Below are 14,292 nucleotides of genomic sequence, written 5' to 3'. Positions count from 1 at the left end.
GGGACTCGTGTTATTGGTGCCATAGTCATCCTTACTCTACATCTAGAAAACTGGTAGGCAAAGAGCTTAAGGAAATGTCCAAAGGGCAAGTGAGGGCTTCTGAGGAACAAAGATCCATACATGCTAGTATAATGATGAAAACACAGTCCAGCATCGGAGCCGGTATCGGAGCTGGCATCGGAGCTGGCACAGGTTAACTGGAGTCAGTGCCTTCACTACTATCCTACATAGGCTCTAATTGTGAGGTTCATACAACGTAAAGGCAAACCTGCATTAAACCCATATCAGCCTGACTTACATCTCAACAACACACCTGACTATGTGCCTTGGACAAGTGGTTTCATGTCTACCAACACACTGCCTGTCAGTCCTCAAGGAGTGATGGTGTCTATTTAATACATTTGATATGTTTTCAATAACCTATATTCTTCACTCAGCAAAGCACATGGCATACTACAAGTACTCAATACTCTTCCAGCACTGCTGCTTACAATGACATCCCACTTGGATACATTGCAGAATCTGTCTAATTTCCTACTAGTTCAGGGGTAAATCACTAAACATGTTCCAAATAAAAGGCAGTTTTAGCAACGATTTCTGAGAAAAATATAACATTGATGCCACATAGGCCTCAGTGACTGTCAATTCTGTATTCATAGAATGATCACAAAATCCTGATACTTAATCTGCCATTTGAAGAAGTTAAATCCCATGTAAGAGGAAACTAACTCTTTTATGTATTATTGACCGAACTTCTTTGTGACAGCTAAGCTTTCTGACTCAGCAGTGACAGTTGTAAAGTCACTGAAATGCTCAGAAATGTCAAGTAATGGTGTGCTATGACTGGCTTGAGAAGGATGCATTGCTTTTCAAAATCAGCTAGAAAAATCCATCTTGCCCCATCAAGACATCAATAGTAATCTTTGAGTTTTTGTTTGTTTTGCTTTCTGCTTCTCTGGTTGTAACCTTAGAGCTAATGAAGATCACTTTCCAAAGCTGATCCTATCTATCAGATTTAATGCTTTTTTTCTTACCATTTTTTTTAATTTACCAATCTATCAGATTTAACTATTTAAAAGAAAACAAAAGTCTGTAATAAGCAGGGATAACACCTAGCTTTGTGTAGCAGATATCCCTGGAACTGGGGAGAGGGAAGCAGTTAGCACTGGGAATTAAGAATGAGCCTGGTGGTGGTGGTACCCTCCTTTAGTCCCAGTACTCAGACAGCCAGGGCTACGCAAAGAAACCCTCTTTTAAAAAACAAAACAGATGAAGGTTCTATGATGATATGCAAAATCATCATAGAACCTTCATCTGGTGATGGATGGAGATAGAGACAGAGACCCATACTGGAGCACTGGACTGAGCTCCCAAGGTCCCAATGAGGAGCAGATGGAGGGAGAACATGAGCAAAGAAGTCGGGACCACGAGGGGTGCACCCACCCACTGAGACAGCGGAGCTGATCTATTGGGAGCTCACCAAGGCCAGCTGGACTGTGACTGAAAAAGCATGGGATAAAACTGGACTCTCTGAGCATGGCGAACAATGAGGGCTGATGAGAAGCCAAGGACAATGGCACGGGGTTTTGAACCTACGTAATGTGCTGGCTTTGTGGGAGCCTAGCCAGTTTGGATGTTCACCTTCCTAGAAATGGATGGAGAGGGGAGGACCTAGGACTTACCACAGGGCAGGGAACCCTGACTGCTCTTTGGACTGGAGAGGGATGGGGAGAGGAGTGGGGGGAGGGGGAGAAGGGTGGGAGGAGGGGGAGGGAAATGGGAGGCTGGGAGGAGGTGGAAACTTGTTTTTTTTTTCTCCTTTTCTCAATAAAAAAATGGAAAAGAAAATAAAAAACAAAACAAACAAAACCCACACAAACAAAACACAAAACCAGGATGGATGCTCTGGCCATTGCCTGTCCTCTCGCAGCACTGTTCACTCCAGAGACTGAAGTTACCCGTCTTCCACATGTCCTCCTGCCCTGTCAGGAGCAGCTCAGCCCCTGCAGCTCACATCAGCACACCCCGCAGTCATGTGCTGCACTGATTTCAGGGTCCACAAGCACTTCGCAAACTGCATGGCTATGCTCATGTCTGCTCCAGAAGAGCTTATGAAGCACCTTGTGAGGAAATATGGTAAGGAGGGCTTCTTTGCTGTTGGGATGACAGAGGTGAAGACCTGGAGTTGAGCTTTCATGTCTCTTCACCTTTGAGAACCATGGGGACTCTCTTCCTGGATCTTATTTAAAGGATTATGGATTGTATGACTTGGGTATAGAAAATACCTAGTGCAGTGTGGGCACCCAATACACCGTAGATGTCACTAAGTCATCTGAGGGTCAGGGAGTTACTGATATATTATGTCTCAAAGAAATCACCAGTCTGCACCAGTATGTACTAGTATTTGGATACAGACCTATTTTAATATATTCTGTAGCAAAACTAACTAAGTTAAATACCATTGCTACAACTCGTCTGTTCAAATAAGTATCAGGAGACAAACAGTACTTCTGATAACCTTTCAGACTGTGGTCAAAGGGACCCACTGAGTATCACTCAACACACAGGGGCATAAGAAGGCCAGGAATCACAAAAGCTCTCAAATTCAAACTTGTCAAAAGATAAATACAGTCTCAGGGATGCAGTACCAGGTTAAACACACAAGATGTTTATCATGCAGTCTTAAATCCATATTGTGTTAAAATGACTAGCCTACTGAAAGGGCGCTGTGAACCTGTATTTTTCACAAATCGTCTCATTACCATGTGAATGGTCCAATTACATTGCATTGTACATTTTGTGTTATAAGCATTATTTCAAAAGGCACAAACATTCATAGCACAGAAGTATTTGATAAGCCCATTTCTGTAACATCTTCATTTATTAACATGTTAGAATCTTCAATTAATAAGGTGGGACAATTCCCTTTATTCCTGAAAAGGTCTGTTTGCCGGAGTCTAGAGAAACTCACTGGTGAACTAGGGTGCTAGATAGTTTTGCTGGGGTAGTGGATACATAGTAAGTCAAACTGCAGATCCTGGCTTTGCAGCTACTGTCCTGAGTATTGTCTTCTGGAAGTTCTGCCTTCTTGAATAGTCTCAATGATGACACAGGACACCTGCTGTCGTCCCTCCCATTTCACATGGGAGGAAATGGAAACTGGGTAAAGGTAAGGGCCCTACCCAAGTAGTTGGCAGGGTCAGCAGTTACTGCCCAGTCATCAAACCTCAATGCCCCAGTTCTCCCCAAGACCCTGGCACAGCATATGTAGAAGACTTTTAGTAACTTCCCAATTGTGCTCTGTTTATTATTTGAATTTATTTCACCCTTTTAAACATGTGCTTCTAAGACCAGCATGTTCCATTGGGGTTTCCCTTGGAGCATCCTTAAACATAAAGAGCATCTCACCTCCCCTGGAAGGTCTCCCTCTTTGCTCCTTTAAGTAGAACTCTTAGTTGGCCAGGGTACCGCTTCCCTTTCTCCTTCACATGTCCAGCTAATGTGGCTTCCTTTCTGTTTCCTCGGCTCTTCTCTCTCATCTCTCTCCTAGGATTCTCCCTCTGCCTGCAGCCACAGCCTCTGTCTCCAGAGTGCCTCCCCCACACCCATAGGCTGCTAAGGTCTGTGTGCTGGAATCTCCAGGCATCTGCCCACTTATCCTGACTACTGTGGTCAGGAGGGGCCGCTTTTGAATGCAGACAGCCCGTCAGCCAAGTCGAAATTTATACCAGAAATCTATTACCTAATTTTTAAACAAAATGACATGAAATCAGACTTGAAGATATCAAAAACATGCCCAGTTTCTGATTTAAGCAAGAAAATCCACATTGTTACTGCTTCCACCACAGAATAATTTACTGCAACAGGAGTTCTGGATACGATGCCAAAAATGAGGTCTTCTAACCAATGTCAAGGCCAATTATCTTGTGGTAGATCCCACAACAAAAGCAGACCATTGTGACTACAGTCAGAAGCACCACCAGAGAAGCCGGGAAGCTGTGGGGAGTTCTAAGAGGCAGTTTTTACTTTTTCTCTCTGTGTGTCTATCTAAATAAACTACCAGGAACTCTGTGTGTGGGCACTGGCTATATCGGGTGAGCATGGAAGACATGCGATCAGCAGGTTTGTGCAGAGTGGGGGCAGGAGACAAGCTGTAGGCTTGTGACAGGGCAGAGTCCCATAGCCATGACCTCCACAGGTCACAATCCTCCCTTCACTAACCTTTTCCCAAACACACACGCCAGGAGCATCCTATAGCTCTTTCCTGGGAAGGGGAGGGTGGGTCTCCACTCGGGACTACGTACCCAACAGTGAAGAACTGTCTCATCTCCTGCCTCCGGGAGCGCATCAGTTGCTTGTACTCTCCAATCCGGAGCTTCTTGCCATCCACGATGCACGTGCGTTTCGGCCGGGGTTTGTACTTGTAATTTGGGTACTTCTCTAGGTGGATCTTGCTTAGCCGAGCCTGTTCTTCATAGTAAGGTTGCTTCTCCTGGTTGGACATGGATTTCCAGCGAGATCCTAAACATGAAATTAGCCTTAAATATATAAGCAGTCATGGCGATGGTGACATGTTCCAGATCTAAATGACTGGTCATTTCTCCCATTACTTCACTGCCTTTGCTCAGGAGCTCCTGTTACTACCCACGGCTGAGCTTCCCAACTTGTTCTTTAAACTACAGAGCCAAAAAAACAAGAGCAAAGTCTACAATGTATTTATTGCATTTTTTCTCTCAATATTTTATGACTGGTGATATTATGTTTTTCGTGTACATATACATGGGTGTTCAGGTGTGTCAGAGGACATCTTTGGGAAATTAGTTCTCTCCTTCCACTTTTATATTGACTCTGAGGATTGAACTTAGGTCACCTCACCAGGCTTATGAGACAAGTATCTTTGCCTTCTGAGCCAGCCCTATTGTGCAACTGTAAAATGGCTTTGCTGCCATAGCCAAGAGCTTCCCTGATTAGCTGTCTTTCAGCTTCCACCTCTCTCTCCTCTGCCCTCTTCTCTCTCTCCCCAAGGGTTAACAGCACAAACCTTCAAGGCATGCTTCTGAGATTGACAGAATTCTTCTCAGAAACTTGAATCTGTCCCACACTCCAAGCCTCTTTAGGCACATGCTAGCATTCTTACATATATAGATACCTCCCCTGTGCACTGTCACCTCTAGGGTGACACACCTCTACTTAAAAGGTTGTAGCTATAGAAGGGGAAGTGCAGTTGAAGTCATATGCACCATTCTCAAATTCTATAAATGATCACTCAAAGATGAACTAATAAGAGCACAGAGTTTTTAAAGTATGGTTTATACAGGAAGAAGGAAAAGTATTCCCTTCTCTAATATTGTTTACAAAGAATTATCTAAACACTTGACAGAGAAGGGATGTGTTTCTTCACATGTATTGAATTGCATTTCTGTGTCTGGTGGATAAAGTGGCCACAGCTGTGCAGACTGGAGGTTAGCAGTTCTTCAGTGGCGACTCTTCACACATAAACAAACAGCGAAGTTGTACAAATAGTCTCAGTAGCCAGCAATACCCTGGTTTGCTCTCACAGCATCCCTGTCCTTTCCTGATGGTTGCATGAAATTGTGCAGACCCAGCGGCTGTGCCAATCAGCTTGTTATGCTGGCTGCCAGCAACGTAGGGCCCCAGGTTAGGGTTCCTGGCACCCTTGAAATGTGAAATGTTCGTGCATAACAGTTTACATTTTAATGAATATACGTTTCATGTTCCTCATCATGTTTTCACAGGATGCATATCAATAATAGAGATTCTTCAAGGCTGCCAAGATGGAAACAGAGGGCGTCTGTGCCCATCTGAAAGCTTACAAATGCTGCTACCGAAAAGACAAGAAACAAACATGGAGTTATCAGCAGCTGCGAGGCTGGAGTAACACTGATTTCTTTTATGTCTTTGAATTTAGTATACATATACATATATATATATATATATGTACATATATATATTCTACCCATTAGGAACATTTTAGCTTGTATTTAAATTAAAAAGAATATCACTCCTCTGCCTATCTCTGAAACCCTAAAATTGAAGTTTCTCTAAATGGAAGTGATATTTAGCACTTGTTTTAGAATTCAAAAGTACCAAACAAAAAGGAAAAAGCCCGTGTTTCCATGTTCTACATCTATTTGGTCCAAAGTATGTTTTAAATTTTCTTAGAGGCTCTTGCCTCGAAATATCTCAGAATCAAGTTAAATCATTTATTTTGTGACAAAACACGTGTATTTGTGTATGCCCAGATCACTGGTATTTACTCAGGTTAAATATTTATTGCTCTTGAACAAAACATTTAAAGAATTAAAGCCACAGTTTAAGCCTGGTGCTTTCCAGCATCTTACGCAGCTCCTTCGGGCTCTGTTCTACAGTGGCGGCTTAAACAGAACAGGGCCGTCTGTGTTTCTTCTCTCTAAAGAGGAAACATGTTGACTGTAATGCTGCATGTTGAATAAAATATCTTCAATATGTTGAGCACAACAGCTCCAAACTGTGTAATCTATGCTAGCAGGCTTACCCTGATGGTCTAAGGCTTGAGTTTAAGCTGGGAACGTGCAGGACCGTGCTGGAGAAGCAGGGCTCTGCCCTGAGGTTGCAGCTCAGCACATGGCTATAATGTGAACTAGGCATGCAGTGTCAGATTAAATCTAGCTTTAGTTTACAAGCCGTCAAGTTATCATTAGAGACAGTGTTCTGCACCCATGAATTTCACACCATTTGGGAGGCACCCCTTGTACTTGGAGAATTCTGCCAGTGACCATGTGAACCTGGGAGAACTCACCAAGTAGAACCACTACCTGTAAGGTCTGTCTGTCCTTGTGAGTCCTGTGATCTCACTCAATAGTTGCTAAATTTACAAGGTGAGCACACCACTCTAAGAAGTTCAGCTCTAAATTAAAGCGCTTAGCCAGGCTTACCCTAGTGATAATTCTGTCCGAGAAGAAAGTTTGCAGGCCTTGTCTTACCAGACGCAACAACCCTTCACCTAAACTGTGGTGCGGTGGCACTCTGAGGCTGCTGTGGGCACTTGCCTTAATTTCATTTGCCCTAGCAAACGGTTTCTCTTAGGAGGTCACTTCTGCTCGTTTTTCCACCCTTACACCCACCCCACCCTCCTTGTAGGCCGTAGCACTCGCCTAAGATTTTGCTAATGTTTGAGTTATGCATGTCAGGGAAAGCCTGAAGAATTTTCCTCCTTTCGTCCTTCGCCCAAACCATGAACGCATTCATTGGTCGCTTGATGTGAGGCTCGCTGCTGGCACGACCGCGGGCATCCCTGTAGACGCGTGCTTCAGCCACAGTGGCGCCTCCTGTTGGCCAACAATAATACTGCTGTAGTTTAGCTGCAGAGCCATTCATTGCTTTGCTTCCTGTGATGTTAGGGTGGGAAGAACAAGATGAGGAAAGCATTATTATGAGGGCATACCACACTTTTGTGCCTGGCTCCACTGCTGTCCCCAGCCCCGCCCGTCTTCTGTTCTAAGAGGTCTTTCAGAAGCAGACAATTTTAAATGATGTTTCCACAAGCCTTGCTGACACAGTGCCAGAGACAGGAGGCTGAGCTGATCTTGCATGTTGTTCTCTACACCACACACTACATCGGTTGTAGGTGGTAAGGAAATACGATTAGTGGGCTCCCCTGATATAATGCTTTCCTTCAAAAGCAAACTCTTACCAATCATTTCTAAAAATCTGTGACTTCAAACTATGTGTGTCCTCAAATGTGCCCCTGAGGCCTTCTACTCCTCCAAGCTAGACGCACTATCTTTCAAGTCGTATTCAATTGTTGCTGCTTAAGGAATGAATTAATTCAATCAAATGCACTCATTGAGCAATCACTTATAAGGGAAGCTTTATGCACTGTGGATAAAAAGGTGGATAAAGCCTTCGAGAAGCTCACAGTCAGGAAGGCAGACAGTTATGACTGGCTATGTGGAAAATAGGGCAAGACTGGAATTAGCAGGGCACCTCCCATGTCCTGGGAGGCATGACATCAGCTGACCCTGGAAGGAGGAACTGGAATCAGCAGGTAAGTGAGGGAGGGGATAAAAGACAACGAGGAAGGGCATTCAGGTTACAAGAGCAGCCAGGATGGTGAGGATCTCCATTCAGGATGCACTGGCCCCTCTGGCTGCCACGCTCACGCCCTGAAGTAATTATTTCATATGTGACTGTCTCCTTCTGACAGTTCCACTCCATCCCTGGAACATGCAATCCCTAAAGTCAGAAATTCTCTTATTGTCATACTTGTATATCGGTAATTCCCAAACAACATAGTCTTCAATTCATATGCAAAAATAGTAGACTATTAAATACCTGATATGCTTCTGTTGATAAAAAGGATTTCTTTATTGTTTACGAAACCTTGACACTCTCTGAAGACCTAACTTATTAGCACACTGGAGAGACAACTCCTCCAGGATTGGGGGGGGGGGGAGGCTTGACTTGCAGCTGGAGTCCTGGAATCTGGTGACGTATCTGGTACACAAAATTCTAATTCCTAATGTGTGTTAGATGAATGAGTGAATGAGGCTCTGGCTTCTTCATACACCCGAGTGTGACACACTGATGTGTGCTTTGCCTTGTCTTTTTTATTAATTTATTAATTATTTATTAAAGATTTCTGCCTCCTCCCAGCCACCACCTCCCATTTCCCTCCCCCTCCCCCAGTCCAGTCCCCCTCCCTCATCAGCCCAAAGAGCAATCAGAAGTTCTCAATCTACATAGAGATAGCAGTAGTTAATTGCCTTGTCTTAACTACTGCTATCTTTATGTAGATTGAGAACTTCTATGGTGAAATGTGGAGTAGGTACAGTTGATAGCTTCAGTCAGTGTTCCTACTATACAAACTAGAAATCCTGTACCCCACTTCCCAAATTCAGTATGAATTAAAACCAACACCTCCGTTTTCTAGAACAATCCATTCAGTGCAAGCACTGGGATTTTACAGGAGCAACACGCCCCATCAATCTCTGGTCCTTCTGTCCTATTTCCAGATACCTTGCTTAAAGGAGCAATTTGTTTGTGTCAAAGCCAGTAATAAATTAGGACATTAAGGGGTGCTATTATTTGAAAAATATGGTCATCATTTACTACAGACAAAAGATAGGATAAAAGAATGGAATTTGGCTAATATTGTGGATTTTTCCCTGAAAATGAAGGAGGGCAGTGAGGCCACTTTCTGAAGATGATGAAAAAAATAACACACATTTTATAAAGAGCCCTTTCTCAAGCGCACTAGACAGAATGATGTGTTACTCAGAAAGGCTCAGGTCCCAGGATGCATAACTAATATGCTACCTTTTTGCCACCATACCCACAGTACATTAATTTCATTTAAAATGCACTGACCATACAGGATAAATTGATTTCACTTTCCGTGGCGTTGACAGCCATGTTTATTGTGCAGTGCAATGCAGTGTAGCTTCCAGCTGACAATATCCATCAACATGGGGCGATATGCTGACTGCTGGGCCAGATGAAGGCATGCATTACTGTGGACGTGGAACACTCATTCAGATACGACAGTGTCTTCTCCTGAGGATCACTGTGGTGATTTACGACACCCTTGGTGCCATTACTTTACAACTGACATGGATGCAGCAATTTATATACTGGCATGTGTACACATAAAAGGAGACAGGTTTGTGGAGAATGTCAGATGTGAAAGCAGTTCAGTATTATTCTAAGTTAACTGTTATGCCACAGGTGATTAACACTCAGGACCTAATTTTACTGCTGGATTTTCCTCTACTAGAAAAACCCAAGAGCCAGCTTCTCACTTCTTTTTTTTTTTTTTTTTTTTTGCAATGGTATTTCATGGTGAATGAGATGTTCTACCATCCCACAGATTGGCAGAAATCATGGTGGGACTTTAGAACTTAGTCCAGAAACCATATACCCCATACCACACTACTGATACTGATATTAATTCTTCTAGATTTGTGCCCAGTTCTCTCTCTTCTGTTTTTCTTCTTCTTCCCAGCCCCACTTCTCTTTTTCCCCTCTCCTAAGGCTGCTACACTGCCTTAGCTTATTCTTCTTTTAGGAGCTCCAATGGTATTCTGCATCTTGTAAGCCACATAGATCAGCTTCTCCCTCCACCAAAGTCTTTTGCCTTTCCCAGAATGCACCACTTTTACCATGAGTCCCAGAAAGGAACTTTAGAGATCCAAGGATAAATCTAGACTGAAAAAATCTGAGCCCAGTGCATACTCCCATAAAACGCAAAGTAAGAAGAAGACAGGCAGTACTTGAAGATGCTGGTCTGTGTCACCCTCCCTGCCCCTTCTCTTCTCTCTTTTTCTTGTCACCTCTTTTCTCTTCTAGAAGGAATGAACTGAAAGATGAAGGGTTATCTTAAACTGGGAGTCCTGTTAGGAAGAATCAAGATTTTGGAAGAAGAAACTTATCCTAGAAGAGCAAAGCTTAAAATCATGAACTGGACCTGATATCTGACCAGCTGTTACTGCACTGTGACTTTTAATATTGTTCAGATCTGCTGTGCCCAGGCCCCACTGCAAACCCCAGATAGACATAGGTGTTTGCCTGGCTTCCTTCCTCCTCCTCCACTTCCTTCTCCTCTTCTTGTTCATATCCTTTCTCTCCTGACTTCCAAATCTCCTAAGGTAACCCACGAACATAGATGATGTCTGAGATGTCACTCTCCTTAACTATTGCTGATACCCTAGAAAGAGGATGTCCTTTCCCAGACATTACAATACTTTGATTTGTGTTCAGGTTCATAGAGGAAACAGTGATAAACTACAGATGCTTCACAGGGACGTGCTGAGGGCATCTTGGATTGTCATGTTTTTGCAGTGGCTGCACCTCACACAGCTTCTATGAAGCTGTCTAGAGCTCCCTATGCAGAAAGATGCTTTCCAGCAAAGACTTCCTGGGCCGACCCTTTTGATAGGAAATGTCTCTTGTGTCACTTTCTTTTTTACTGAAAGACAACAGCTCTTCTATCACTTGAGCTTTAGCTCGAGATTTGGAAAAAATGGGGAGAGAATTTCACAAAAATGTGAGAGGTGGGCGGAGTCTTAGAAAGTGTACTAAACTTCCGTAAAATCTTCCTTAGAATGCAAGAGGATTGGGGACTGTTGTAGCCCTAGAAATAAACACATGCACTCTACATGCATGTATAAATTCAGAGATTAAAATGGAAATTACATTTTAAAAGCCCTTTTTAAAGATAGAAAATGTTTTACAGAACACTATACATTATTTTCAAAAGATATCCCATCAATCTATATATTAGAAACCCCAAATTGACCTGTTTTAAGTAACTTCTAAATTATATATATATATATATATATATATATATATATATATATATCAAGTATGCCATGGCCTATTCATTTTTTGAAGATATCATTAAGTACATAAAGAAAAGTGATCCCTGATGATCACTCAGTGTTGCATGAGGGACTTCTACCAGTGGAGAAAAGATTTGTGAAGTCAAGAGGCTCCCACCGAAAGTGGCTGGAAGGAGTGTAGACTCACAGCAATGTATCCCATCCCGGAACCACAGCTTCCCTGCTGACTTTGAGTCTTTACTGGGCCAGCATCAGCAGCCCAAAGGACAGCAACTGAAGGCCAGGACAGCAGCACCTCCCAGGAGGCTGAAGATCCTGTCTGCTGGGACCTCCTGCTCTGTACAGTATCCCTGCACCAAGGGGCCTGTGTTGGTTAACTCAGCCTTCATCTCCAAAGAAGGCTGTGCAAGTACAAAATTTCAGGTAAACAAAGGAATCTGCAGGGAGAGGATGGAAGCTGCCAAGACAAAGATTTCCTTAGGAAGCTGTGAAGTGAGTGATTTAGAGAGGACAGAAAGCTGAGTTTTTCCAGGTGGGTTGTTAACAAGGCCCAGTTCACCATCACAGCCTGTGGCAATGGTCCTGAACCAACCTTACAAAGGGGCCTTCCTGGGTAAATCCCAGCGGCTGTCTGGGGGAGTGAGTATTCAGTGTGGGGTTTGTATATACAAAGTTTTCTCTAGGAAGACATTCTGGATATTTCTATACTGTGCTTGGTAATCACCCACACACGAATTCGGTAAATTCTCACAACAAATTCTTAGTGTACGGGAAGCACCAGGACATGCCTTCCCAGAGCTAACTAGCACAGGCACTAGTTTGGATAGGGGAAGGGCACCGGGTTAAAAGCTAGACACCAGTGCTAACAAAAGTGATCTCAGAGCACTGTGAAAGGGCATCCTTGGGGTGCACGGAGGTCATTATGACAGACCTGAGAGATAAAGCACAGCTTGAACCCTTCAAGAAGGGCAAGATTCGGTGAGCATGGTGTCAAAGTGCCCCAGGGAATCAGTATGAATAAAGACACAGACTTGCATCTGGAGCACAGAAAGACGCTGGCATTGGCTGGAGTTTCTGGAGAAGGGAGGGACACACTAACAGATGAAACTAGAAAAATAAACACGCTGGATTGCTAAGCACCTTGAATACCAACCTCAGAAGCCTCTAAGGTATTTAAGCTGAGGAGAGCAAATGTATTCTAGAGGAGATCAAAGCAGAAGCTAAATGAGCGAATCCCACCAAACTGTCTCAGTGATTAACTGAGAGCACACGAGGAAGAGAGAAGGATGGTGCCTAAATACTTTCTGAAGGCTTTTAGAACTTGCATTTTGTCAGACCGAATGAAAAAGACTGGCGTGAAGCAAATCTACCCTGGCATCTAGTAGTAGCAGATAGCTTTCATCTGACCAAACCTGAAGGAGATAAACACTCAAAACTCGGCCGCAATCTGAAGACACCAGAGGGCTATCAAAACCCAGCAGAAACGGTGGAGGACTTTATCCCAGAAGGAAGGGAATTTCATGTAATGAAATCCTGTTTTTGCAGATTTTCCACATGGAGATACTTCCCAGTGTGCATGCACAGAATGGCTAGATGCAAACAGAAACCCTGTCAGTGCTGTTGATGGTGTAAGAACAGGCTGTGGCTTCTGGTTCTGAACCCTGAATTCCACAGGTAAAGGTAAAGGGCGAGAGCTCTCAGGTTTTTAACATATGAATGGTAAAGAGATTAACATAGCACAGTGGTTCAGGAAACTAAAGTGACAAAAATTTAACTGTAAGAACACACCCTCCGAGACAACATTCGAAATACAGGTGCAGAGCAGAGAGAGGCTCTCAGCACAGGGAGGCAGGCATGGAGAAGCAACATGGAAGCAGGGAGGATGTTTTTAAAATGCAGATTATATGATCTAAGCCCATCACACAGTCAGGCTAGAAAAAACGAGTCAAATAACTAAATTTTAATTTAGAGGTTTTTCCAGAATGAAAACCAATGAAATACAAGAGAGACACAATAAAAATAATTTTTAAAACATGAAGACTTAGTAATTTGAAAAACAATCAATAAAATTGGCATACCTATTTCAGACTAATCAACAGACAGAGAGAAAAATACAAAACATCAATATTTACATTGAAAGAGGGAATTTCACTATGGGTCCTAGTCACATTAAAAAGACAATAAAGGGATATTATCAATGATCGAATTTTTATCAACCTGTCAATTTAGATGAAATGAACAAATTGCCTGAAATTTGTTACTAAAATTCATTCAGGAAGTAGAAAGCATGAATTCTCTGAGAGCTCAGGAAGGTATTTTAACTTATACGCTAGAAACCTCCCTGAAAAATCTAATCCTTTTTTCCTAGTGACATGATTCAGAGGGAAATTCCATCATGTGAGAGAATGATGAGCATCAGCATCCCCAACACAAGGACAGAGAAAGAAGGAGCACTTGACAATCAACAGGGCAACTCAGGAATGTACGATTAGTTTAAAACTTAAAACTCAGACAATAACCTCCCTTGTACCGAAACAAAGAGGAGAACATGAGCAACACAGATTCAGACCCTGGCGCTGATGAAATCTAACGTTCTCTCTCCGGACAAAGGGACTCAAGAAGGTGGAACAGCAGAGAACTTTGTCATTCTGTTCAATGCATTTAAGAAGCCTACAGCTCACCCCACACTTAACCATTATTAGTCAACAGGCAACAGAAACACACAGAAGAGCAGATGCCACTATCTGTTCAAAACAATTGTCTGCAAAGAAAATTCTAAGGCATCTACAAAGATGGTTACTAGAATAAGTGAGTTTTTCAGTATTGTGACATCAAATAACACAGAAGTCAATTGTATTTCTGTGCACTGGCAGTAAACAATAAAAATAATTTAAAAAAATTGAACTAGGCATGGTGACACCCATTTTTAATCCCAGAATTTAGGAGACAAAGA

The 14,292-nt window shown here is 42.8% G+C and overlaps 1 protein-coding gene across 5 annotated transcripts in view; it reads right to left on the bottom strand.

Moving 5' to 3' along the window:
• The window catches only part of Sox6 (SRY-box transcription factor 6), a 560,562-nt gene that overhangs the window by 13,137 nt on the left and 533,133 nt on the right, over positions 1-14,292 (bottom strand). For all 5 annotated transcript variants that reach the window (XM_041666382.1, XM_041666383.1, XM_041666385.1 and 2 more), the window contains 2 exons: positions 7,155-7,388; positions 4,305-4,521 (listed from right to left, as the gene is read on the bottom strand). In XM_041666382.1, the coding sequence (XP_041522316.1) occupies positions 4,305-4,521; positions 7,155-7,388 (451 nt within the window). The remainder of the gene's footprint in view (positions 1-4,304; positions 4,522-7,154; positions 7,389-14,292) is intronic.

Source organism: Microtus oregoni, unplaced genomic scaffold, assembly GCF_018167655.1.
Source record: "Microtus oregoni isolate MIOR12 unplaced genomic scaffold, Mior012 000016F_ref0000370, whole genome shotgun sequence".
NCBI classification, from domain to species: domain Eukaryota; kingdom Metazoa; phylum Chordata; class Mammalia; order Rodentia; family Cricetidae; genus Microtus; species Microtus oregoni.
The sequence above is the reverse complement of the archived record's forward strand: the minus strand, read 5'-3'. Positions and strand labels throughout refer to the sequence as shown.